Genomic DNA, 22561 nt, shown 5'->3' with positions numbered 1-22561 from the left:
TAGGGGGTTAAGGGAGCTTGGGGCTGTTTGGCAGGTGTGATAGAGAGGAAGGAGTGAGTACAGGAGGCTGAGGACTTCTCTGATGCCTTCCCTCAGAGCTAAGTATGGTGTGTCCAGCCCTCTCATTCCCCAGCTTGTCCCAGGGTCAGCCTCCAAGGCTGGCAGAACTGGGGACTTCCATGGCTGCTTCCATAGGGCTTGATGACAGGGTTCATGAGATTTTGAGAAGTGGGGAGAAGGGTCTGTCACTGTTTATGACCTGGCCAGCAGCAGGACAATGGACAGGGAGCAGCCAGGACCTGGCCTGGAAACTGTGTGTGGTCAGAGAGGTTGAGAATAGCTTTGGAGCAGGTGGACACCCATCCTCTGATCTCAGCTGTGACTACACCTGAGGGAGCAGAGGTTTGCATTTTGTGGCTCTCTTGCACAGTTGGCCCATGGCAAATTTTTCCACAAATCAACATTTCTAAGGGATCACCTCTAAACTAAATTGGTGAAGATTTAATATAGTTTCGCTGTGCAATAAACCAGATTTTTCTTGACAAGTTCTCACCTCAGGGTGGAGTTTGGGTAGTCTGATTTTCCTGTTCATGGATGAGCTCAGCTGTGGCTTGAGTTTTCTCTGATTCACCAGTTCCTTTGAGGCACTGATATCTCTGCAGATCTCATTGGCTGTGGATCCATTCTGGAAATGGCCTATTTGTCTCACATTTTTAGATCTCTTGTCCTTGCAGTTTGCAGTTGAGGGCAGGCTTAGCCCAACCATGAGAGGAGGCTGTGGAGAAGACCAAATCAAAATCCACTTATTACTTCTGTCCTCTGCATTTTAAGGAGTTTCAGACCTTGCCCCTTAAAAGGGGTCACAAACTTGAAATACACTAGGTTAGGAAGCAGCACATGAGTATGGAACTGCACGAAATGGTTGGAGTCTGTTTCAGACAGAGTGACCAAGTGTTGTGGCCCTCTCTCTAAAGGTGCAGGTAACATTGCAGTAACCAACATCTGCCTGGGGTCTGTGATAAACTGAATTTTGAGCAGAGTTTGTGTGAGATCAATACGCTTCTCTCAAAAGCTCAGTTATGCATTCAGAGCACAATGAGGAGTTTGAGTTCATAGCCCAAGTAAATGCAGAGCATGGTATTGCAGAAGATTTTAGCATTAGAAAACCTGATTTTATTGGTAAGTACCCAAACAGGAAGCTCGTTACTGCAGTCAGGATTTGGTAAGTTACTGTTCAGAATAGCTGTTTTTAATATTGAGCTAAGTTTTTCATCCACTTTTATGAAAGACGAGATAATGTTAAAAAATGTTCTTTGTGACCTGACTCCTCTGGATTTGTGCATCTCTGGCTGTCACGCTCCCTTCAGCCCATGGAGCATATCCAGCAGTGCTGACGTGGTCTTGACTGTCCAGTCATTGCACTTGACAAGCTGTGTATCCAAAAGCTGTGTGCCCATCTGCCCCCTGAGCCATCAAAAGACACCTGGGCATCCCTGTCCTGCAGGAGAGCTGCTTTTGTCACAACGCCTGCCTTGTTCTCTGTCTGGGAACCCAGCAGTGCTCATGGATGGCAGCAGCTCTGTTACCCATCTGTGTGGGGCAGATCTTGTGTGGTTTGCCAGCCAGCTGGCAGTTTGTGTTTTGGTGCATGGTGGAATCCCCATGGGGGCCTTTTGGCTGCCAGGTTTGTGGCAGGAGAGGTGGCCTGAGTGTCCAGTCAGTGGCTCCACAGCAGATGCCCAGGGAGGGCCCTGGGCTGCAGGTGCCACTATCAGCTCATGCCTGAGTCCTGTCTGGGAGCCAGGCTGCAACTCCAGACAAACTCAGCTCACCCACACTGCAGGCACTGGCATCCTCCTCAGAGCCATGGAGTTTGTGCTGTGACAAACCTAGGAAGACTGTCCTCCTATGCTGGGGGTCCCTCAGCTAAGCACCCCGTGTTCCAGCAGCAGGGGGATGTGTTTTTCCTTGGCTATAGGGGAGACTTCTCTTTTTAACCTTTGGACTAGTGAGAAAAATACCTTCTTCAACTCCCAACAAATCATTTCTGTCCATGTGAGCAGGTTGGATTTGGCACTTCTGGAAGGAGTAAGGTTGACTTGGTTGATAATACTGGGGGAAAAGACCTGGCTTTCAGGAACTATCCAGGCACTGAAAGGTGCCCCTCTAGTTTCCAACCTAAGGTACTGCCTGGCAGCACTGCTGTTTGTGGTGGGGTGTGTGTAGATATAACCTTCAACCTCACTCTGCAGCAACATAGGCTGGTCCTGGTTGTGGTCATTTTGAAATGTTTAAATGGTTTTGAAACTAACCTTGTTTAATAGGCCCTTGAAACTAAACCCTAAACTCAGGTGAACATACGGCCATGCCCATTTCTGCTTTCAGGTAATAACGTGTGATAAGAGCTTTTAGAACATTTTGGAAAAGTACTTAAAAGCTTTGGCTTATTAAAAAAACTGTAGTTCACCCTTGCTAGTATTTTCTGTGGAACTTTGAACTCTTTCTCCATCTCTCTCTTCCTCTCACATGTCCCTGGAGGAAGCAGTCCCCTCCCCTGGTGCTGTGCCACACCAGTCCTGTCTCTGTGGCCACAGCATGCTCTGACTGATATCCACGTGGAGGTACCTATGGGATGGCAAAGCCCATCCTGCAGAGAACTGCTTCCCTGGTGCTGGATTCCCCTGGGACTTTCATAGAGCCCTGGATCCCTGTTGGATTTGTGTGGCTTTTTGTAAGCAAAGATCGTGGCCACTCCCAGCTTTCCTGCTCTGCCCTCCCTGCTAAGATCATTTTCTTTCAGTGACTGAAGGGATGGCTGTTTTTGTTAAAACTTGAGGCCAAACCAGAGAGCCTCCAGAAATGCCTCTGCGGTTTCTAAGTGAGAATTGTGCACCTGTAAAATGACCTTACCATGTGCAGATGCTCCCAAAGGTGATGAGATGCTTTAATTATATTTGGAGCACTAGCTTTCTCTGGTGCTTTGAAGCAGGTTCCCAAAGAGAGATATTTAATCAAATTTATGTTTATTTCAGGCTTACCCTCTCTAGATCCATCCAACAGCTCTACAACTTCTTCTTCAGGTCCTTTGACAGGCTTTTCAGCAAACATACAAGGAGCACGGGTTTACCTTCAAGGGCCAGCGCCTGTTGGGACTCCCAGCTTTAACAGACAGCATTTTTCACCACATCCTTGGACAAGCGCAACAAATTCATGTAGGAACTTTATGGGTCTGTCTTAGTTAACTATAAATTCATAGCTATTGTCTTTAGTAAATTTCTAATTTGAGGGGAACTTACCCAGTAATGCACAAAATGCTTTCCAATTGCTTTTAGCAGCTGTGAGGATGGCGTGCAAATCCCAAGCTGTGCTATTTTGTGGGGTTTTTCCATGCCACTAGTTCTGGTTCTTTAGCATTACTAAAGGCGTATTTGGGTAAAAAAATGAGTCGTTGTAGGCTCTTGAGAGGAGAGGGCATGAAGCTGTGGGGAAGTGGAGGTGATTACACCAAGCTAAAGATTCCCCTCTAAGTAGTATGAGTGCAGTATTAGGTGAAAATGTCATGTTTCCCATAGTTTGAAGTTATACTTGCTTTTTTAATTTTTTTTTTTTAATTCTTTCTTTGTTTTTTTTTTTTTTTTTTTTTTTTTTAATTGGGATCTGGAATGATACTTAAAATGTTCCAAAATCTGTAAGCATCATCCAAGGTAACAGTGAGTTTTCCTCCTAGTGGAAAGAACATGGAAGTAGCATTACAGAAAATAATGGGTCTTTGATTCAGAAACTTAGCTGAAGAGGTTTTTCATGTCACTGCATGCAACTTCATTGCCACTCTTGAGTTTAAGAACCAAAATGTTTCAATGAGTGCTCAAAGGAAGTTGGATTTCCCAAGGAGAGTCAGTGACGCTTCTGAAGTTGGCGGGACTTTATACTCATGGGTCACACCGGTGGGCTTTGGGAAAATGTCGGATTTCTTTTGTGCTGGAAGTGGTGGATACCAAAACCAGGCTGTTCAGATATTTATGGTATTTTGGCTGATGTTTTCACTTCTTCCTGAAACTCTTCCATGTTTCTTATTCTTTCTTGTAATTAGTTTAGATACACTGCTACATCATGAGAATATCATGACTCTGATGACTGAAAGCATTTGTGTTATAATGTTGATTTTAGAGTTAAAATTCTAGAGTTACAATTCCTAGACAGAATTTCTGTGAAAGACTTGAGGAATGCTTGACAAAAAAAAGCCTTTAAAACATCTTATCATTTGCTTTGAGATAAAATCGGGGAAATAATTGGGATGACATTTCCACTTGCTACTTTGTGTACAATTAATCAAGAGAAATACTCTTTCCAGCAGGTGAATCTCCTATTCCATCAGTTTCCTCAGGATCATCTTCGCCCCTCTCAGCTGCTTCTGCACCTGCTAACTTGGGCCAGCCAAAAACGGGTAACAGCAACCCGGACCGGAAGGTGCCGCCTCCCATCGGCACGGAGCGGCTGGCCAGGATCCGGCAGGGCGGCTCCGTCACCCCCACGCCCCTGGGAACCAACTTCACTGCCCCCGTGGGCCACAGCGGCATCTGGTCCTTCGGGGTCAACAGCGTGTCTGGTGAGTCTCCTCTGCTGGCACAGGCCTCTCGGCAGGGCTGTGTCGGACAGGGGGAGTGAAGCTGCACTGTCTGTGCTGACGTCGTGGTGGGAGAGCACAGGTCAATGGAGGTGCCATGGTTTCCCCTCCTGATGCTGGTGGTTCTCGCCCAGCCTGGATCAAGTCACCGGGCACATGTGGGCCTGAAATGGTGCAGACACCTCATACAGAGTCCTCTGAATGATGCGGAGCTTAGAGTAAACAATTTTTATCTGTTAAGGGGGCTGTTTCCAGGTCTGACTGTTGGCTCCCTCTGTCCAGGTTTCTCCCTTGTTTTCCACTCACATTTTACAGTGTCAGCTGAGTTGCAGCTGATGCACCCAGGGACACAGAGCTGTGGATGCTGGGTTTTGCATTGATTTCCTTGTGAGGCTTGAACAGTATGGGATAACTTCCATTCCAGGCAGCCTTGGTTCCCAAAGAATGACTTTGAAACAGCTGAAGTTTTACGTTCAGTTTCCTGGTAGTCGGATTTTGTGGCAAGGAGGAAGTGTAGCATTTGAGGTGTAGAGTGTCTCCATTGGTAACTTTCAATACAAACATTTGAGTCCTGTATTTGTTTTATGCTTCAGTGAAGCCCTCCACACTTTGGTTAAACTTGTGTCTCAGCATTGCTGTGTGTTTTCAAGAAAAGCTTGTCTGTGCATACAGATAGTTTGGGGAGCTCTGCTGAATTTTAACCATTTTGCAGTAGACACGTGGAACTTGCAGTTCATGGTGGTCCCCATCTTCTCCTCCCTTGTCTGGATACCTGAGATCCCTCTGTAGCTGTGTGTTTTCAGGGTGCCTTTGGCTGGCCTTAGATGTGTGCAGCTGCTGAGTTCTACTCGAGTGTCTGCAGTGAATTTAATCAGTCATTTTTCATCTCTTTGCAGAAGGTTTGTCGGGTTGGTCCCAGCCTGTCATGGGAAGTCATCCGATGCATCAGCAGCTGTCGGACCCGGGCACATTTTCTCAGCATCAGCCAATGGAGAGAGATGATTCTGGAATAGTGGCTCCCTCAAATATTTTCCACCAACCTATGCCAAATAGTTTTGTGGATTTTTCTAAAGTAAGTTACAGAGAGTTGGATTTATGAAATGACCAGAGCCTGACTTTATTGCACCTCCTGTTCTGCCTGTTCACCCTGTGTGTGTATGCCTCTGCTGCCACTGCTCGTCACCCCAGTCCTGAACTTTCTTTCATCCCAGAACTGACGTGAAAAGGTGCCCAAGCCTGGAGGCAGGTCTAAAACAAGCCAGAGTTTGTAGGTTGCAGATATTCTCTGGTCAGTAGCTGAAGGCCTTCATCACTCTCCAGTGTTTTGTCTCTCAGAAGCTCAGTCTCCTGGAAATGTTTCACAAAGCTTGCCCAGCTCTTGAGGGTGATTACAAGTTTGCTTAATGCTTTCAGCACAAATCATGGCCACAATACCACATACCTTCCTTAGGGAAGTGGCAGGAGGGAGAGGATTCTCAGCATGTTTCAGAAAGAGCCATAGCATGTGGTCTTGGCATCTGTGTGGCAAAGCAGAGCCATTCACACATAGGCAAGTTCTTCTCCTAATTGCAAAAAGCTGCTCTGTAACTTGCTCTTTGTGAACAGGCAGAAATATTTTAGATGGTCATTAGGAATTAGAGAAAATTAGAGAAACCCAGTCTGGTCAACTCAGTGCAGCCCTGTGTGCACTGTGGCTGTCCCGTGCTGCAGAGAGGGAACACTGAGGTCACAGTGTTAGCTGCTGGCCTGGCTTTGTGGGCTTATCTGAAAACACTGTGTATGCTGCAGCCTCTGCTAGGTGTAAGTTCAGAAAAACAGACTAAGCTGACTGGAATCTCCAACTCTGAAGTCACTGTGTTCCATACTCTGCCCCAGTGCTCTCTGACAGTGCTGAGATTCCTGCTGGTAGTGGAGCATTACCTATGGAAGTGATCTGGCTCTGTCTGGTCCTGCAGCCACCCTTCCCCATGTCCTTCACCAGTGCTCTCTTGTCCCCTCAGGGCCTGCCCATCTCCATGTACGGCGGCACTCTGATACCCTCGCACCCCCAGCTGGCAGATGGCCCAGGAGGGCCCCTCTTTAACGGGCTCCATACTCCAGATCCTGCCTGGAATCCCATGATCAAAGTTGTCCAGAACTCAACAGAATGTACTGATGCTCAGCAGGTAGTGTGGCTGCCTTTTCCTGTCTCTGCTTTCCTGGGGCTTTATACGGTGCTGTGACGCCCAGTTTTGGCTGGGTGACACGTTTGGTTTTTTCAGTGCTTTGGAACTAGGATTGAGATTGTTTGCACAACTTTTCCCTACACTGTGTGTGTGTGTGTGTTCATAAAATATCCATGGTGCTATTGGTACCAAACCTTCCAGGTAAAACAAGCAGCATTTCAAGACTGCTCAGCCAGGTAATGGACTGTACAAGTGAGAGGGTTTATATCCATACTCGTCACCTTGCAGGTTGTCAGTCAGACCTTGGCCAGAGCTGGAGAGCTCCTGCCTTTGGACAGTCTGGTTATATTTTGAGGGAAGCCTTATGCTCACCCTCAGTGGTAAAACACTGTTAAAGGAACCTTTACTTGTTTTTATAATAGATTTGTCTTTTTATTTCTTGCTGTAGATTTGGCCTGGCACCTGGGCACCTCACATTGGAAACATGCATCTCAAGTACGTCAACTGATTTAAGGGGGTCTGTCCTTTTTTAGCCTGGTTTGGGAATCTTTATGACCTTGAAGAACCCTGGGGATTTTTTTCATGTGCCTAACTAAGCGATTTTCTGTGGGCTGTAACAATGGAATCTCAATTGCCCATTGTATAAGAACAAATTGACTTACCTATACAAACTGATTCTGTTCTCCTGTTAGTTTAGCCACTTCAAACTTAAAAATCAGACAAAAACTAGTGCTTTTGGCTAAACACTACTGAATACTCCTTGTATGCAGCAGAGAACTAGCTGATGACATGATTTCGACCTTTTAGGGTGGTAAATATCTGTATAATTGTTTACAGACTTAAAAGGAAAAGCTGAGTAAATTTCATGTCGTATAGTGGCTCTACTTTATGTAGCCTGTATTAATGTGAAATATTTACCTGAATACTCAATAAAAGGCAAACAGCATTTATAGGTTGTGTGTGAGAATTTTGGAAAGGGCTTTATGTTATTGTCCTCAGTAGCTGCTGCAGTGCCCGGTGACGAATTTCCCCAGGGTCACATACTGAGCACGTGGGTGCAGTCAGGTTTGGGAGGGTTTGGAGCCACAGACAAGTCCTCGTCCCTGCCACTTGTGAGCCTTTTATTGCTTCTGTGTTATTTTTTTTTCATTCTGGATTAGTTCTGCTGCTTCTGGCAGGTGGTGACCTGAAAGATCAGGTCTTGCTCAGGGCTGCAAAGAAGGGCTGACAACAGTGACAGGTGAATGCAGGGTTCCTTCACCTGCACAGAAGCAGGTCTTAGAAAAGTGCTTCTCATTAGAGGAAAACGTAATAGATTCAGTTCTAAGCTTCTTGTAATGCTGTAAATCTGCTAAGAGCTTCTCAAGTTCTTTCTATGAGAAAGAAGAGGATTTTTGCACACTGCTTAAGATGAGCATTAACTCCTGACCCAGTTCTCCACTTTCTGTTCTTGGACTGTACTTAGTTCTGCTTTTGCTCCAAAGCAATGCAGTAACTACACAGAATGTTGGACCATTCCTTAAGCAGGAAACTCCAGTGCACATAGTGTCTAATCCAATGGATCAATCTCAGACCAGGTGGAGACTTCACCTTCTTCCACCACATCCAGCGAAATCCTAACTTGCAGCAGCAGAGTTTCCCCAGTAGAAGCATAAAGAAGTACTGAAAACCCAAACTGCACAAGCAGTATCCACGTACCTCAGAAGCACTACGCGATGGTATATTCAGATATTTTTCTTGGTATTTGAGGATGAAATGCAAAAAAAAAAAAATTGAACTGCTGCTGCCCCAGTAGCAGTGCCAACGGCAAAGGAGATATACATAGAATCGGTCACAGAAAGGTTTGTGTTGGAAGTGGCCTTAAATCACCCAGTCCAACGCCCTGCCGTGGGCAGGGGACACGTGTCAGCAGCAGTTGTATTGAAAACAAGCAGTGTTGTGGTGCAGTAGGCGTGTGCTCTCAGGGAGAGGTGCAGGGGAGGGGTAGGGTGCTCACTGTTGTGCGTTCCTTGGCTGCAGCAAGCAGTGCCACCTCCTGCTGCCCCATCCTGGGGAGCCACTGTCTCCCCATCCTGTGGAGGGCTGCAGCTCCAGGATGAGTGGCACAGTCTACTCTGTCACACCAGGGGACAAGACCCGGGATGGGGCTGTCCCTGGAACAGCCTTGGCCATCCCAGCCCTGACTAATGTAGGCAGCTCTTTGCTGCATGGGTCCCTTGCTGGGTTCTCCCCCGCACAGCTCCTTCCCTGATGACTCTGGGCACCAGATCCAAGTGGCCCTAGCAGCCCCCACTAAAGTGGAAAAGGTAACCCCAACGTTTTGTAGGAAGATCCTGCTCGAAGTTCAGACCATCACTGCCCCATGGTTACAGGGGGCACAGGCACAAGTAGGGCCCTGTGCTTCTGGGGAGTGGGCTGGGTGGCAGTGCCGGGGGCTGGTGAGTGCGTGCTGGTCTCTCAGGGTGGGCTGGCTGGATCCAGGGGAAGCACGGTGGTAATGCCAGAGTCTGTGCCCACTTGAGTTCACCAGCCCTGGGTGGCAGGGCTCCCCCTAGACCTGTCCTCCTTCTGACCCCCTGGGTCAGCCGTTGAGCGGCCCTTTTCTTTGCTGTCTGTCCTCAGGGAAGCCTCGTTCCTGAGCTGGCCATGTTTGGGTTGAGCTACAGGGACCCGCCCTGGCTCTATCTGTGCCTTCAGTTAAGCTTCTCTGGGGTAAAAGAGCCCACCCAGTGGCAGGGGCGGGGCTGTGTAAGATGTTTGCAGCGCCCAGCAGGAGCTCCGGGCTCACTGGCACCTCGGAATGCAGCTCTGGGCTCCCTGGAACCCTGGGCTGCAGGGAGGGATGTGCAGGGGACAGCAGGGTCACAGATGTGGCACACAGGCTGGTGTGACCTCAGGCATTGCTGGCAGGCAGTTGGAGCACGGGGAGCTGGCAGCATGTGCCTTGGGTGTACGCTGCACACCCAGCAGGCTGGAGGAGGAGGTGTTCCATCAAACCCTGCTGTTTCCTCTTGCAGGGAGCAGCAGGTGGCTGGCTGAGACAATAAGAATGGATCCCCAGGATGCCCACCATGGCATACCCAGCCCTTGCTGCTCCACCCTGGAACAGGGCGCCACATGAAGGTGTTGCTGCCTGGGCTGTGTGCCCCAGGACTGGCCCTGCCCTCCAGACAGCACAGGGGTGGCCTGTGTTGGCCACCATGGGGTAGCCCTTGGAAGGCTGGACCCTCTGTGCTGCATCCTGCAGAGCTCCAGGAGCCTGAAGGGGGGCAATAACGTGGGGAGTAGCTGCTGGGCGGGATGGGTGTCCCAGGCCGCCTTTGGGAAGGCAGATGTGGTGGCTCCGGAGGCAGCAGTGTCCAGGAGCCATGGCCGAGCACTGGGTCCCACCCCTGCTCTGGGCCGAGGTGCTCAGGGGCGGGGGTGGCCAGCGCCAGCAGCGCCTGACAGCGCCCCCTGCTTTTGGCAGGTACCCGCATCATCTGCGACCGCAAGTTCCTGCTGGAGTGCAAGAATTCACCCGCAGCCAGGACCCCTCCCTGCTGCCTGCCCCAGACCCCCGGTGTCACATCCCTGGCCCAGTCCAGCCTCGTCAAGCTGGAGGAGCTCAAGGAGCGGAATGAGAGCGAAGAGGCCATGCCAGGTGAGCGGCCCGGGGCCGTGGCCCCTGCCCCTGGACCATCTGCCTGGGGTGTGGGACAAGGCGAGATCCCAGCCTGGCCCCAGTTCCAGCTCCTGCTCCCTTTGCCTGCCCTTGTCTGCCCGGCCAGCCCTATCCTAACCCTGTCCTCTATCCATCTGTGCCCTTGCAGATCAAGACCAGTTTGAGATGGACATCTGAGTTTCCATCTCCTCGTCTCCAGGCCATGGCTGGGCCTGTTCCTGGGCCTCGTGGAGGTGCTGGCACCGTGACCAGCTGGCTGCAGCCCTCTCTGATGCTGGGGATGGACGTGTGACACCTCAGGCTCTAGCACAAGTGGCTGGTGCAATTGCCTAGGAGCTCATGCTTGATCAATAAACACCGTGAAACCCCTGTGCTAACATGGTGTGTGTCTTTGTCAGGGCTCAGCAGGGTCCTCACCCCCACGGAGGGGAGGTGAGCAGCACCAGGAGGGTGCAGAGGGTGACACTGCAGGCAGGGGGTGATGAGGGCCTGGGGCTCTGTTCTCAGCTGTGGTGGAGGCAGCTGGTGAGGCCATCCCATGAACAGGGGGAGAACAGCACAGTTCACAGCTGCCTGGGCATGTGTCTGTCCCTGAGGTCACCCAGGCCTCTTGGCTTCCAGACTCAGCTCTGAGCTGTGCCAGGACAGCAGGAGCCCAGATGGGTGCCAGGGCTGTGGCTGCAGCACAAACACTGCCCATGCCAGGGGCTGTTGGCACGTCACCCTCCCCAGCCAGCCTTAAACCCCTCCTGCAGCAGGGCTGTGCTCTGGGGCTGGAGGCCTCCCACTGCCAGATGAGGGGCCAGCTAGTGCAGCACCACACCGTACTGCCTGCTCCAGCCAGGGGCTGGTAATTCTTCCCTCAGCAGCCTGTTGGCCAGAGCCCCATGGGCAAGCCTGATGAAGCAGCCACGGCCTCACCCAGCAATCCCATCTCCTGCCGAGCCTGGGAGGCCAGGACCTGTCAGTGCCAGAACCCTCAGGGAGACTGTGGGAGGGGGCAGGTCGGTGCTGTTTATTAAACATAATGAATCGCCACTAAAATGTCGCAATGATTAAAATCCTCTTTTCCTGGGTGAGGATTGGGAGGCAGAGGGGGTGCCCAGACTCCCTCCAGCAGCAGGGGCCCTGTTCCTGCCGGTGGCCCTGGGCAGGGGCTGTCCCGCTCACAGTCCACAGCCCCGTCCCTGGTGTCAGGGCCCCTCCGGCGCTGGTTCGCTCGGGGGCTCGGTGTCAGCGCTGCCGTCGGTCTCCGCGGTGGGCAGGGCCCGGGTCTCGGTGTCGGCGCTGCCGTCCGTCCCTTCGGTGGGCAGGGCCCGGGTCTCAGCGATGAGGCGCTTGACGCCCACCATCCACTGGCTCACCTCGTTCACGTGGTCCACCATAAGCGAGCGGTGGATCTCATCAGCCGCATCCCAGCGCTGCTGCTGAAGCTCTGCCGGGACAGGACATCCCGTCAGGGGCGCAGGATCCACCATCCCGCGGCTGCTTCCGCCCTAGGGCCTGCTGCTGGTGCTGCTGCAGGCCCCTTCACCCCGTACCTTGCACCAGGAGGCTCATCCTCTTCCTCACCGGTGCCGACAGCTTCCCCTGAGCCCACGCGTCCTCCAGCACTGTCAGCCGCCGCCCGATGTCATTGCACACTTGTTTCTGGAAGCAGAGGTTAGCTGGGAGTGAGGCGATGTGCCCCCACCAGCGCTGGGGAGTCCCCGGGGCAGGGGCAGCTGTCTTCCCCCCATCAGGTCTCCTGGAAACCGGCAGCCCCTGCCCGGCCGCCGGCCCTCCTGCCCCGCGGGCTCACAGGTAGCGGGAGGAGCCGCAGCCTCACCTGCACCGCGGCCCGGCAGGCGTCCAGGGCCGCCCGCAGCGGGGTGAGGACGGTGTCGGCGGACACATTGCACTCCTGCTCCGGGCACGCCGCGCCCGGCCGGCCCTCGGCCCGCGGGGCAGCGCCGACAGAAGCCGACGGGGGCGGCCCCAGCGCCCGGGGCGGCGGCGCTGTGCGGTCGGCGGGGGCACCGGGCGGGTCCGGGGGGGCACCTGCAGGGCAGAAGCGCCGAGCCCGTCAGCTCGGACCCGGCTGACAGCGGGCCCCGCAGAAAGGGGGCCCCGAGCCCCGGCCCCGCCGCCCCCGGCACCGCGGCCGCGGGAGCCGGGCCGCAGTTCCCCGCGGATCCGGGCGGGGCGCGGCCCCCGGGGCTGCGGGAGTGGCGGGCGCTCCGTGCGGCTGACCTGGGGGTGCCCCCGCGGGCGGGGCGGGGACCCGGCGGGTGAGCGGGGTCCGGCGGGAGCCCCCGGCTTGCGCCTGCAGCCCGTACGAGAACTGGGGGGGGTCGTTCCAGCCGCGCTCCTGGTTCCCTGCAGCAGCGAAGGGCGCGGTGAGACCGGAGGAGACCGAGGAGCCCCCGCGCCAGGCGAGACCCCCGGCACGTCCCTCCCGGCGCTCCCCACACCCGGTGCGGCCCCGGCGTCCCCCACCCGCGGAGCCCGAGAGGAGCCGATCCCGGGGCGCGGTCCCGCCCGGACAGACCCGCACCGTCCCGGGACCGGGACCCCCCCCGCGCCGGAAGTGCCGCGCGCGCCCCGCGCCCCCTCACCCGGCTTCACGTAGGACTCCGCCATCCCGCCACGTCACGCCGGCCCCGCCCCTTCCGGCCCGTGAGGCGGGAGGGGCGGGGCCGGGGCTGTCCCCGCCCCGCCGGGGGCCGCGCCCGGGGCCGGGGCCGGGGCCGGGGCCGGGGGCACCTCCCTGGCGGCTCCAGCCCCGGCCCCGGCCCGGCCCGGCCCGCTACGGGCTGTGCAGGAGGGCCCGCCGGAGGCGGAACACCTCCAGGAAGGAGAAGAGTCCCCGCTTGCGGGTCCCGGCCCCCGCCCCGCCGCCGCCCCCCCCCGCCTTGGCCGCCCCGCGGGCAGCGTCCCCCGCGGCCGCCGGCCCGGCCCGGCCCCGGCCCGCAGCGCTCTTCGCCTTCGCCCCCGGCGCGGCGGCCACCAGGCACTTCTGGTACTGCACCTGCGGGGACACGAGAGGCAGCGCGGGGGGACTCGGCACCGGGGTCCCTCCCGTGCTCAGGGCCGGGCGTCTCCGGCCGCGGTGCCGCCGGTGCTCACCATGCAGGCGGCCTGCACCGCCTCCGAGATGGTGCCGGCGTCGGGCTCGCACCAGAAGGCCGCGCACTGGAAGCGTCGCCCCGTGTCCACGATGAGCGCGAAGGTGTGCGCGTCCCGGCCCACCCCCAGGAAGGTCACGTACCGCACCTGGCACTCCCAGATGTGCGCCGCCTCCTCGGGCTCCTGCGGGGACCCCGCGGGCCCATCCACCCCTGGCCGCCTCCCGGGCAGCCCTGCCGCCGCCCGGGTCCGCTCTGCCGGGGGCAGCGCCGTGCCCGCCCCGGCCACGGCCCCCTGTCCGCTCCCCACCTGCGCCGGGTGCACCCTCATGGCCGTGTCGGACACGTAGATGAGGGAGGGCGTCCAGTTCTCCCTCCCTGGGCGCCTCGTCAGCTTCTCGATGGCCTCGTTCAACACATCCATCCCTGCGGAGCGGGACGCCCCATGCCATCGGCCCCGGCTGCGGGCGTGGTGCGGGCAGGGGCCGCCCGGCGCCGGGACGCGGCTGCCCTACGGCGTCCCCCTGCTGCCGGGGGGCAGCGGCGCTTACCCATGGCCCTGGGCACGGGCAGGCTGCCGATGTACAGCGCCTCGTACGTCTGCATTGACTGCCTCACCGCTTCGAGGATATCCACTGTCAGGACGGGAGAGGTGATGTCCCCCCCGTGTCCCCCCCATCTCCAAGGACCCCAGGAAAGAGCCGGACAAGCCGGAGGGCTCTGGCTCAAAGGCGGGCCGTGGGCAGGGGGAGTGCTGGAGGACTGTACCTTGCAGTGGCAGGTCCTCGGCAGAGATGGGCTCCAGCGTGGCGGCGCGGGGCAGCCTGCTGCTCGCTACCGCTCGCTCGGCCACGATCTGCAAGAGACGGGCGTCCCGGAGCCTCCACTCACCCCCGAGATCCCCAGGCCACGCTCACACCCTCCGGGACCCCTGCATCCCACCTTGGAGCACATCTCGTGTAGAGCCTTGGCGATGCCCTTGGCAGGCACATTGCAGTGGAAGACGTGGCACTTGAGGACGCAGGTGTCCTTGTCACTGGCCACAAAGGCGAAGTCTCTGCAAGGCCACGAGCCAGCCAGTGAGACCCCGGCAGAGGCAATCCCCTGCCTGTACTGCCCCCCAGCCCTGTGCCCCCTTACCTGTCCCTGCAGCCGTGGTGGCAGTCAGAAGGGAGGAGAGGGGACAGGTCACTGCTGGGGTGCCTCCCTCAAGAGGGCAGAGCCACCCCCTGGCCCCAGCTCTACCCTCGCCCCCGGCACCTGCCGTTGTTGCAGCCAACACCCCAGACACGGATGTTGAGGATGGGCTGGCGATGGATGAGGCTGTGGTCGAGGGGATCCACCAGGCTCATGGTGTCCTTCTTCAGAATCATCACTAGGTCCTGGCCCTGCAGAGGGGCAGTGGTTCCCTCAGCCTGGCAAACAGCCTGGGCACCCCCAGCACCCAGCCACTGTGTAGGCAAACCCCTTTGCCCACCAGCCTATCCTGCCCCAACTGCAGGGTCAGCCCTGTTCCTCCTCTGCCCCTCCCAGCTACCATTCCCAGTGTGGGGACCCACCCTGGCACTGTTACCAAGGAACTCTGTCTGACCCAGCTGCTCTACACCTGGGACCATCGGGTGGATGCCCTGTGTAGAGTTGACTCTACCACCTGCTTCCTCCAGCTGGCTCCAGGCTCAGCAGCAGCGGCCCTGGAGTAGGAGCCTGCTTGGCAGCACCACCCCAGGCTCTTACCTCACCCTGGTTGTCCGCAGAGCCCTGGCCCTTGCTGTTGGAGAGCTGCTGGATGCAGTTGTTGACAGCGATGCTGCTCTTGCCAGGTGCCAGGTCCTCCTCGGGGATCTCCACCCAGCCCAGAGAGCGCACAGCAAAGCACTGAGCAGAGACACGAGGGGCTTCAGTGCCACGGGCACGGCCACCTCCGTCCCGCACCCCTCACTGTGCCAGAGTGGTCACCCCAGCTCTGGCTCCCATCCACGTCCCCGCCAGCTGCCACTCTCCTCCTGTTCTGCCAGCACAGCCCACGATGCGGCAGTGGAGCTGGCGGGTGCGGTACCTTGGAGCCGGGCTCTGCGCTGTGCTGGAAGTCATCTCCATGCCAGGACAGCGAGTGCCTGCAGAGGGACGGGGCAGTGAGGGGAAGGTCCCTCTGTGTGCTCCTGGGGCACCCAAGGAAGCATCAGGATGCCCTGGAACCAGCAGACCCCATGCCACCAGCTAGGAAGCATCCAGAGGGGTGCCCAGTATGGTCCTGTTGGTTTCAGCATGGGGGCTGCTCTCAGGGAGAGCACCCAGCGCTGGTCAAGGATCAGTGGTGCCCCACAAACAAACCAGCAAAGCACAAGGGTGGCCCTACCTCCGGGACAGCGAAGCCATGGGGCTGGGAATGGGCCGGTCCTTTGCCGAGTGCTTTGCTGCAGGCCCCTGGCATTCCTGGGGGAGAGGAGGAAAGGGGTGACAGCTGCAAGAGAGGCAGTCAGGGGGCTCCAGGCAGGAGCCTCCCCTCCCAGGATAGCAACAGGGTTGTAAGCATGTGGGATAGTCAGGAAGAGTCCAACTAGGATGAGCCCCAAGACGGAGCCTACTGGAGACTTTCAAAGGGCTTAACCCCAGACACCAATGGGCTGAGCAGGACTTCAGGGTCACACAGACAGGGTGCTCCAAGGGGAGGCTGGATCAGTCATGCCCAGAGGGCTCTTCAGCAGGATTCTGCCAGGGGTGGAATCCAACACCAGCCCTCACTTCCCTACCCACATTCCCTACCCTTCCCTGGAGTGTGTCCTCTCCATCAGCCTCCGTGTGGCCTCCTGGGCCGGTGGTGCGTGCAGGGTGCTGCCACTGTGTCGTGCCTGTCGGCACATGCCAGTAATAGGTACCCAGAGAGTCACAGATTTTCCTCCAGCTTGGGGGGAGGTCAGGGTCTGTCTCCAGGCTCTGGTCGCTCCAGAGGTTGTCTGTGCAGAGAGAGTGTGTGAGATACAGAGCGGGGAGGAAGATCCCCCAGTTGTGCTGAGGAGCCAACAGCTCTGCCCAGCAGTGAAAGGGTCCTGCGGTGGCCTCTGGGTGCGTGGCTGGGCGCATGGGCCGGGAGAGGAGCCTGGCGAGGGAACGTGGCACGATGCCAGGAAGGCTGCAGCGGTGGCGGACCCAAGTGCAGGGAACTGCCTCGCTGGCTGCCGGGGGCACAGCGGAACCCGGGCAGGGCACAGAGGGCAGGGGCAGCCTGGGCCTGCCGGGCCGGGAGCCTTGCGGGGCACCAGGCTCACGCTTGGCCCGCGGCCGCCAGCCCAGCGGCCCCCCGCCCTCGGCGGGGAAAGGGGCTGGGACAAACGCCGGGGTCCAGGCAGCGGATTGTGCCCCTGGGGCTGCAGCCGGAGGGTGTGGTAGCCGTGGCCCCCGCACCCCCAGCTCTGCGCGGACACCGACTGGAGCCCGTGGCGCAGCACGGCCGGAGCGAGCCCGGGCCCGCGGGGGCGGCGCGCTCCGACCGGCCGGGGCCGTGGGGCCGAGCGGGCTTCCCGGGGAATGGGGGTCCCGGGGGAGGGAGGGTCGAGGTGCTCCGGGCGCGGGGAGACCTGGACATGGAGGTGCCCCTGGAGCCGGTGGGCTCCCGGCGACCTTGGCGGGGCGGGAGCGGCGGGGCCGGACCAGGCCGGGCGCCGGGAGCCCCGATCAGCACCGCGGACAGCGCCGGGCGCGGCCGCCGCTCCCCCCCCGGGGCCCGGCTCCGCCGCTCGGCATCGGCCCCGCGACGCGACCCCGGCCCCGCCACCCGACCCCGGCCCCGCAACTCATCCCCGCTCCTGCCACCCGCCCCTGACCCGCGGGCTGTGCCCGTGCCCGCCCTGCCCGCCGCGCTGACCGTCGCAGTTGACCAGGACGATGGCCAGCATGTAGTCCTTGCCCAGCATGGCCCCGGCGCCCGCCCGGCGCGGCGCCCCCGCCGCCGCCTGCCCAGGCTCGGACCCGCGGCGGCTGCGGCGGGAGGGGCGGGACCGGGGCGGGCCGGGGGCGGGGGCTGCAGAGAGCCGGGGGGGCGCGGGGGATCGCCTGCATGGAGCTGGGGAAGGGCCGGGGTGTGCGGGCCCCTGGGGTGTGTCTCGGGGCAGGGGATCGGATCCTGGGGAGGGAAAGAGGTTTTGGGGCTGGAAAGGTATTTGAGTGCGATAGACAGCGCTGCCAGCTCAGCCCCTTGTGCCCTCAGGTTCGTTCTCTTTCCCTCCATCCACTCCTAGGGTTCTTCCATTCCCTTCTCTGTCCCCACAGATTCCTCCCCACATCATTCCTCTCCACCCACGCTTATCCCATGTTCATTCTCATGCCCAGGTCTGCCCATTCCCCTCTGCCTGTGTCCAGCCTCCAGCAGTCAGTGCTGAAGGCACCCAAATGTTCTTGCTGGTTACCTTCCCCTTCTCACCAGGAGCGAAGAGCTTTGCATCTCCAGTGTGAGACTTTTTTCCGTTCTATCCTGGCTAATGCTCAGTACACAGGGGCAGAAGCTCTGGAGACAATTGTACACCTGAATTCCCAATGGAGCTCCTTGAGTACTGCTCAGGAAAAAGTTCTTCCAAGCTACAGGTGCCTGATGAAATATTCTAAGGTGGTTTTCTATTGGTGACTTGTCCAGGCAGTCCATCGTGGCCTCTTCACCTTTTCCTCTTCAGAGCAGTTTTTGGACATGCAAAATGAATTTTCCATGCTTGGTCCCTCTCTTTCAGTGACAGATTCCTTTTTGCTTGGCCTCATTCATGCATTCCATGAGATAAAATGCCCCTGATTTTGTGAGACACCCTCCTCTCCTTTATGTATTTTAATCTTGCTCACCTAACCTGAGAACAGTACCAGCTCCATAATTCAACTTTGCAGTTGTCCACAATAATTTCTGTCTCCTGGTGGCAGCTGCTTTTATGGATACAGGCTTTTTCTTCTGCATCTGTCCAGAGCTAGGCAGATTTCTAACACTTCATTCAAGCACTGTGTCCTTGGGACTTTACTTGCCTAACCCAACCCCACACAGCAGAGCAGGGGAGACTCGTGGCTCCATGTTCAGATGTGTCTGAGGGCTCACAGGTCTCACCTTGACTTCTGCTCTCCCCAGACTTCCACCTTTTCCAGTTTCCAGGGGTGAGCTCCCCGCTGTCAAGAACAAGTTTATTGTTGTGACTGGTAGTGCTCTGGTCTCCTCTGCTGCACATCTCTCCTTGTCCTTATCCCAACACACACAATCCACTCGCAAAGAACACACTCAGCTGATCAGATGGGAGGCAACAACCCCAGCACAAACTGTCCCCACTCCTCTTCTGGCTCATCCAAGCCCTCCCAAAGTGAAGGCAGCTCTCTCCTGGCAGTGTCATGAAGCTAAAGGGTGATGATGGCCCTGGTGATGTAAGACTTACAGCAAGGGAGGAGAATTTGGCGATGGCACAGAGCAAAACCTATGGATTGTATGAAACAGCATATGGGATGTTTCATGGGAAGGGGAGAGGGAGGGACTAGGGGAGGAAAAAGCATAGGAAAACAGAAAGAAAAGAGAGAAAATGTTCTGGTGGTGTGTAGGCAGTGCTAGATATGCTTGCCTGCCTCAGCAGCATGTTTCAGCACTGCAGGCTGTCCTAGACCCTCATTAAATCACATTTATTCTGTGCAGTGGTGCTCCCTGTTGTGAGCTGCCTGGGTGAGAGTGGGGAAGATTTTGGTGGTCCACAAGAGGAAAAGGATAAGGAAAGTGTCAGGAAAAGGATATGGAAAGCCTATACCCATTATACTTTTCAGAGAAAGGTATGAGACATCTTGTAATTCTAAAACTCATAATTTTCTGGTGTTGGCCCTGAAAAGTGAGAGATCTGGGTTGGGTTTGGTTTGTGCTTGAAGCAGAAGTACAGTGGCAAGTGTCATTTTTGGTGCTTGGTTAGAAACCAAAACTCTTCTTCTGGCCTGAATAATGAAATCCCAGAGAACAGGAATAAGACTTCTTCTTGTAAAGATTGAATTTTATCTTCCTGGTACAATCATCAGCTAGATCTCTTCACAATATAAGAGTGATCTCTCAGCCCCTCTGACACTTCCCTCAAAAAGAGAAAAAAACTCTCACAGGGCTTCCTTGGAGCAGTCTGGGTGCTCAGATCTGTCAGATGCAGATCAAAAGGCTCCCAAAGAGGCTCACTACATGTCATGAAAACACTCCACAGCTGAAACCAGACTCAGATCTCACCAGGTCCAGCTCAGTTTTACCTAAGATAACAGAATAGATAACCTGACTTCCGACCAGATCTTTTGTAAATGCCATATTTCCAGGGGATAAACATGCCAGGTTTCTCTCTGCACTGCTCCTGAGACAAAAGACAGAATCTCCTTCAAGGAAAAAATCCACTTTCCATCAGGTAATTTTTCTGGTGTCTTCATTCACTGTGGAGAAAGAGATTTCTGATGTGACAGATCAATAATTTTCAGGTTATGAAAACCTCTCATAAAAGAAATCAGGTGAAATATTCGGTAGCAATTCTACTTTTCCACTCCCAGCTGTTGGAAAACCAAGATCACGCGATGCAGCTGTGATTTAGTTATCTGTAGTTATCAAATATCCCTGTTCCAACACCCCATCTGGCAGAAAACCACAGTTTAAGTTGTTTCTGTACTTCCACCATCACTTATTCCACCTCAGCTGTGCAACTTAAGCAGAGACAAGAGGAAGAGGCCACAAGATAAACTATGAAGGTCCAAATCAACCCCCTAAATCTGTGGAATCAAGACTTCAAAAAGCAGAAAAAAACCCCAGAGTATCACATTTGAAACTGTAATTCTAATAAGCCTTTTTTTCCCCCATTTTACTGCCTAGTTCCTGTAAACAGCACTGATTTGCAGAGCTGCTGTGAGCTATTGGCACTATGGGTTTAATTGGTACATGCAGTTCCATCCTATCCCACAGAGCTCTCTGGAGCACTGCCCCTTCTGGAAGTTTTTTTAAGAAATGCTGTTAATATCCTCTGATCTTTTCACACCTCTCTTATAATACAGCGTGCAGAAGTATCAACAGTTTCTTAAGCTGCTTCACACACACTCAGATAACACATTTAAATTTTGCTGTCACCCACTGCTAGATCATCCCAGAGAGCCTGGGGGTGGGGATTGAGGATGAGGAAATCAATTCCCTGCCGGTTTGACGCACACACACACTCTGGAACACAAACAACTAATACGAGGAACCAGTACTTCTCAAAGGAACTTAAAATCAGCAGCTGAAATGTTGAGTGTTAGTAACTGCTGCTCTTGGCTCCATCTAATTTCTTGGAGGCCGTTCTGATGCTTCCCTGGACCAGCATCTCAGGCCACCAGACAGCTTTACCTGTTCTAGCCAGAACTTTGCAACTCTTTAACCACTGGATCATCAGCACTAATTGGCTGCTTTCCTTCGCTAATTCACAGGGCTCCTTCTGGTGATGGGAAATGATATTCTAAGCATATTTTGACTGCTTTAAATTAAAATCTAAATGACCTCCATTGCAGCAATACTGCTATTTTTTATTAGTTCCACCACCTAATAGTTATGATGAGTAAAGACTTGAGGTACATGCTAAAAAGCATCACAAGGAAACATATAAACCTTAAGCTGTGTAAATATATGGGGGGAAATGTTGCATCAGCATCATACTTCAGCTATAGCAACATCTTTTGTCTTTGTTTAAACCAGATAAGAATTAGTGCCTGGTTATTACTTAACTTTTAATAAGGGCACTATTTAATTTTAATTTTCTAAGTTGAAGACTATGCAATATATTCAGCAGTTTATGAAGAGGAAGCTCCACTGGCCTTATTGTGAAGGCAAAACACAGATTATCACCTACATTTCTACATGTTTAAGTATTTCCAAACAGTTCATCAGCCCACTGAGGCAATGTCTGAAATCACTGTACGGTTTCACATTTTGTATTGAACTAAGTTTGTTCTTTTTTTTCTTTGGTTATTACCAGAGCCATCAAACAACAACAACAACAAAAAAATCTGGGTTTGTTTTCATTTTAGTGAAGAAAGTAGATGCTTCATTTACTAAAAAGGTTCAATTCATATTTGCTATCTGTGCTCCCAGTTTTAACCCTGCTGGAAGCTTTTATTTCAACAGCCCAAGGCTGACATGCACAACCTTTAGAAAAGTGTAACTGCAAACTGTAATGGATGTCTAAAAATGTAATTAAACGTTCTAAATTAAAAACATCAGCAAAGGCGGTTTTCAGTGCTCTTCTTTGCCCTTTTAAACATGCAGTCATTAAGGCTGAAAAATGCCTCCAAAATCGTTGAGTCCAGACTCCAACAACACTGGAGTGTTGGGTCCAGTTGTTATGTGCACAATTCCAGAGATAGTGATTTCACCCCTGCCCTGGGCAGCCTGTTCCAGTGTTTATCCACCTTTTCCATGAAAAAAATTCTTCCTGATGTCCAGCCTGAACTTCCATTAGTGCAGCTTGAGGTCATTTCCTCTTATCCTGTTCCTTGTTCCCAGGGAGAAGAGTCTGATCTCCACCCTCCTCTCAGGGAGCTGAAGACAACAAGAAGGTTCCCCCGAGTCTCCTTTTCTGCAATCTGAGTGTCTCCAGCTCCCTCAGCTGCTCCTCAGAGCCCTGACACTGCAGACCCTTCCCAGCTCCATTCCTTTCTCTGGACCTGCAACAGCTCCTCAAAGGCTTTCTTGTCGTGAGGGGCTCAGCAATGGATGCAGCGCTCGAGGTGTGATGTCACCCAGGGCAGAGGGAGTCACCGGCCTGGTCCTGCTGGTCACACTGCAGCAGGTACAGCCCAGATGCCCTTGGCTCCTGACCCTCTGGGGCACTCTGGCTCATGTTCAGCCGCTGTGAACCAGCAGCCCCAGGGCCTTTTCCAACCGGGCAGCTTTCCAGCCGCTCTGCCCCAAGCCTGTGCTTCCCCCTTGCGCTGCCTCTCCTTGCCTTTGAACCACTCCCCTGCATTGCCTTATGTACCTTGTGCTTCCATCGATTATGCCTCACTTGCC

General features: G+C 55.0%; 3 protein-coding genes and 1 long non-coding RNA gene across 11 annotated transcripts in view; 2 read left to right on the top strand and 2 right to left on the bottom strand.

Moving 5' to 3' along the window:
• ANKHD1 (ankyrin repeat and KH domain containing 1) overlaps positions 1-10822 on the top strand; it is a 99451-nt gene extending 88629 nt beyond the window's left edge. For 2 of the 8 annotated variants that reach the window (XM_066328907.1, XM_066328914.1), the window contains 6 exons: positions 3033-3212; positions 4352-4606; positions 5521-5696; positions 6625-6789; positions 10259-10432; positions 10602-10822. In XM_066328907.1, coding sequence (XP_066185004.1) covers positions 3033-3212; positions 4352-4606; positions 5521-5696; positions 6625-6789; positions 10259-10432; positions 10602-10745 — 1094 coding nt within the window. In that variant the 3' untranslated portion in view covers positions 10746-10822. Of the gene's footprint in view, positions 1-3032; positions 3213-4351; positions 4607-5520; positions 5697-6624; positions 6790-7237; positions 7740-10258; positions 10433-10601 lie in introns of those variants that run through there. The other 6 variants (XM_066328910.1, XM_066328909.1, XM_066328908.1 and 3 more) reach the window with 6 other exon arrangements.
• Positions 10823-11646: 824 nt separating this feature from the next.
• On the bottom strand, positions 11647-13075 carry SRA1 (steroid receptor RNA activator 1). The gene is made up of 5 exons (XM_066329551.1): positions 13051-13075; positions 12686-12811; positions 12282-12493; positions 11995-12103; positions 11647-11888 (listed from the first exon to the last, which is right to left on the bottom strand). The coding sequence occupies exons 1-5, from the start codon at positions 13073-13075 to the stop codon at positions 11647-11649; spliced, it is 714 nt and encodes a 237-aa protein (XP_066185648.1).
• On the bottom strand, positions 11995-17658 carry APBB3 (amyloid beta precursor protein binding family B member 3). Its single transcript, XM_066328905.1, has 13 exons — positions 17423-17658; positions 16324-16514; positions 15917-15993; positions 15617-15674; positions 15295-15435; positions 14821-14948; positions 14701-14706; positions 14503-14617; positions 14329-14416; positions 14112-14195; positions 13562-13986; positions 13051-13463; positions 11995-12103 (listed from the first exon to the last, which is right to left on the bottom strand). The coding sequence occupies exons 1-12, from the start codon at positions 17469-17471 to the stop codon at positions 13242-13244; spliced, it is 1584 nt and encodes a 527-aa protein (XP_066185002.1). The 5' UTR covers positions 17472-17658; the 3' UTR covers positions 11995-12103; positions 13051-13241.
• Positions 17659-19274: 1616 nt separating this feature from the next.
• LOC136367366 (uncharacterized) lies at positions 19275-22187 on the top strand. The gene is made up of 3 exons (XR_010744686.1): positions 19275-19338; positions 19855-19940; positions 22055-22187. It is a non-coding gene; the product is annotated as an uncharacterized lncRNA (long non-coding RNA).
• Positions 22188-22561: the final 374 nt, after the last annotated feature.

This window comes from Sylvia atricapilla, chromosome 14, assembly GCF_009819655.1.
Source record: "Sylvia atricapilla isolate bSylAtr1 chromosome 14, bSylAtr1.pri, whole genome shotgun sequence".
In the NCBI taxonomy this organism is placed as follows: Eukaryota; Metazoa; Chordata; class Aves; order Passeriformes; family Sylviidae; genus Sylvia; species Sylvia atricapilla.
Note: the sequence above shows the minus strand (reverse complement) of the source record. Positions and strands in the feature narration are given on the sequence as shown.

Bases quoted from the DNA above. Each gene is read 5' to 3' on its own strand.
- SRA1 (XM_066329551.1), bottom strand. From the start codon at position 13,075: ATGGCGGAGTCCTACGTGAAGCCGG. The intron at 12,494-12,685 runs GTCAGCCGCACG...TCTGCCCTGCAG, and splicing joins GCCCGCGGGGGCACCCCCAG to GTGCCCCCCCGGACCCGCCC. The intron at 11,889-11,994 runs GTACGGGGTGAA...CTGTCCCGGCAG, and splicing joins GATGAGCCTCCTGGTGCAAG to AGCTTCAGCAGCAGCGCTGG.
- APBB3 (XM_066328905.1), bottom strand. From the start codon at position 17,471: ATGCTGGGCAAGGACTACATGCTGGCCATCGTCCTGGTCAACTGCGAC. The intron at 15,994-16,323 runs GTAGGGAATGTG...CCTCTCCCCCAG, and splicing joins AGGACACACTCCAGGGAAGG to GAATGCCAGGGGCCTGCAGC. The intron at 14,196-14,328 runs GTACAGTCCTCC...CCGTCCTGACAG, and splicing joins CGAGGACCTGCCACTGCAAG to TGGATATCCTCGAAGCGGTG.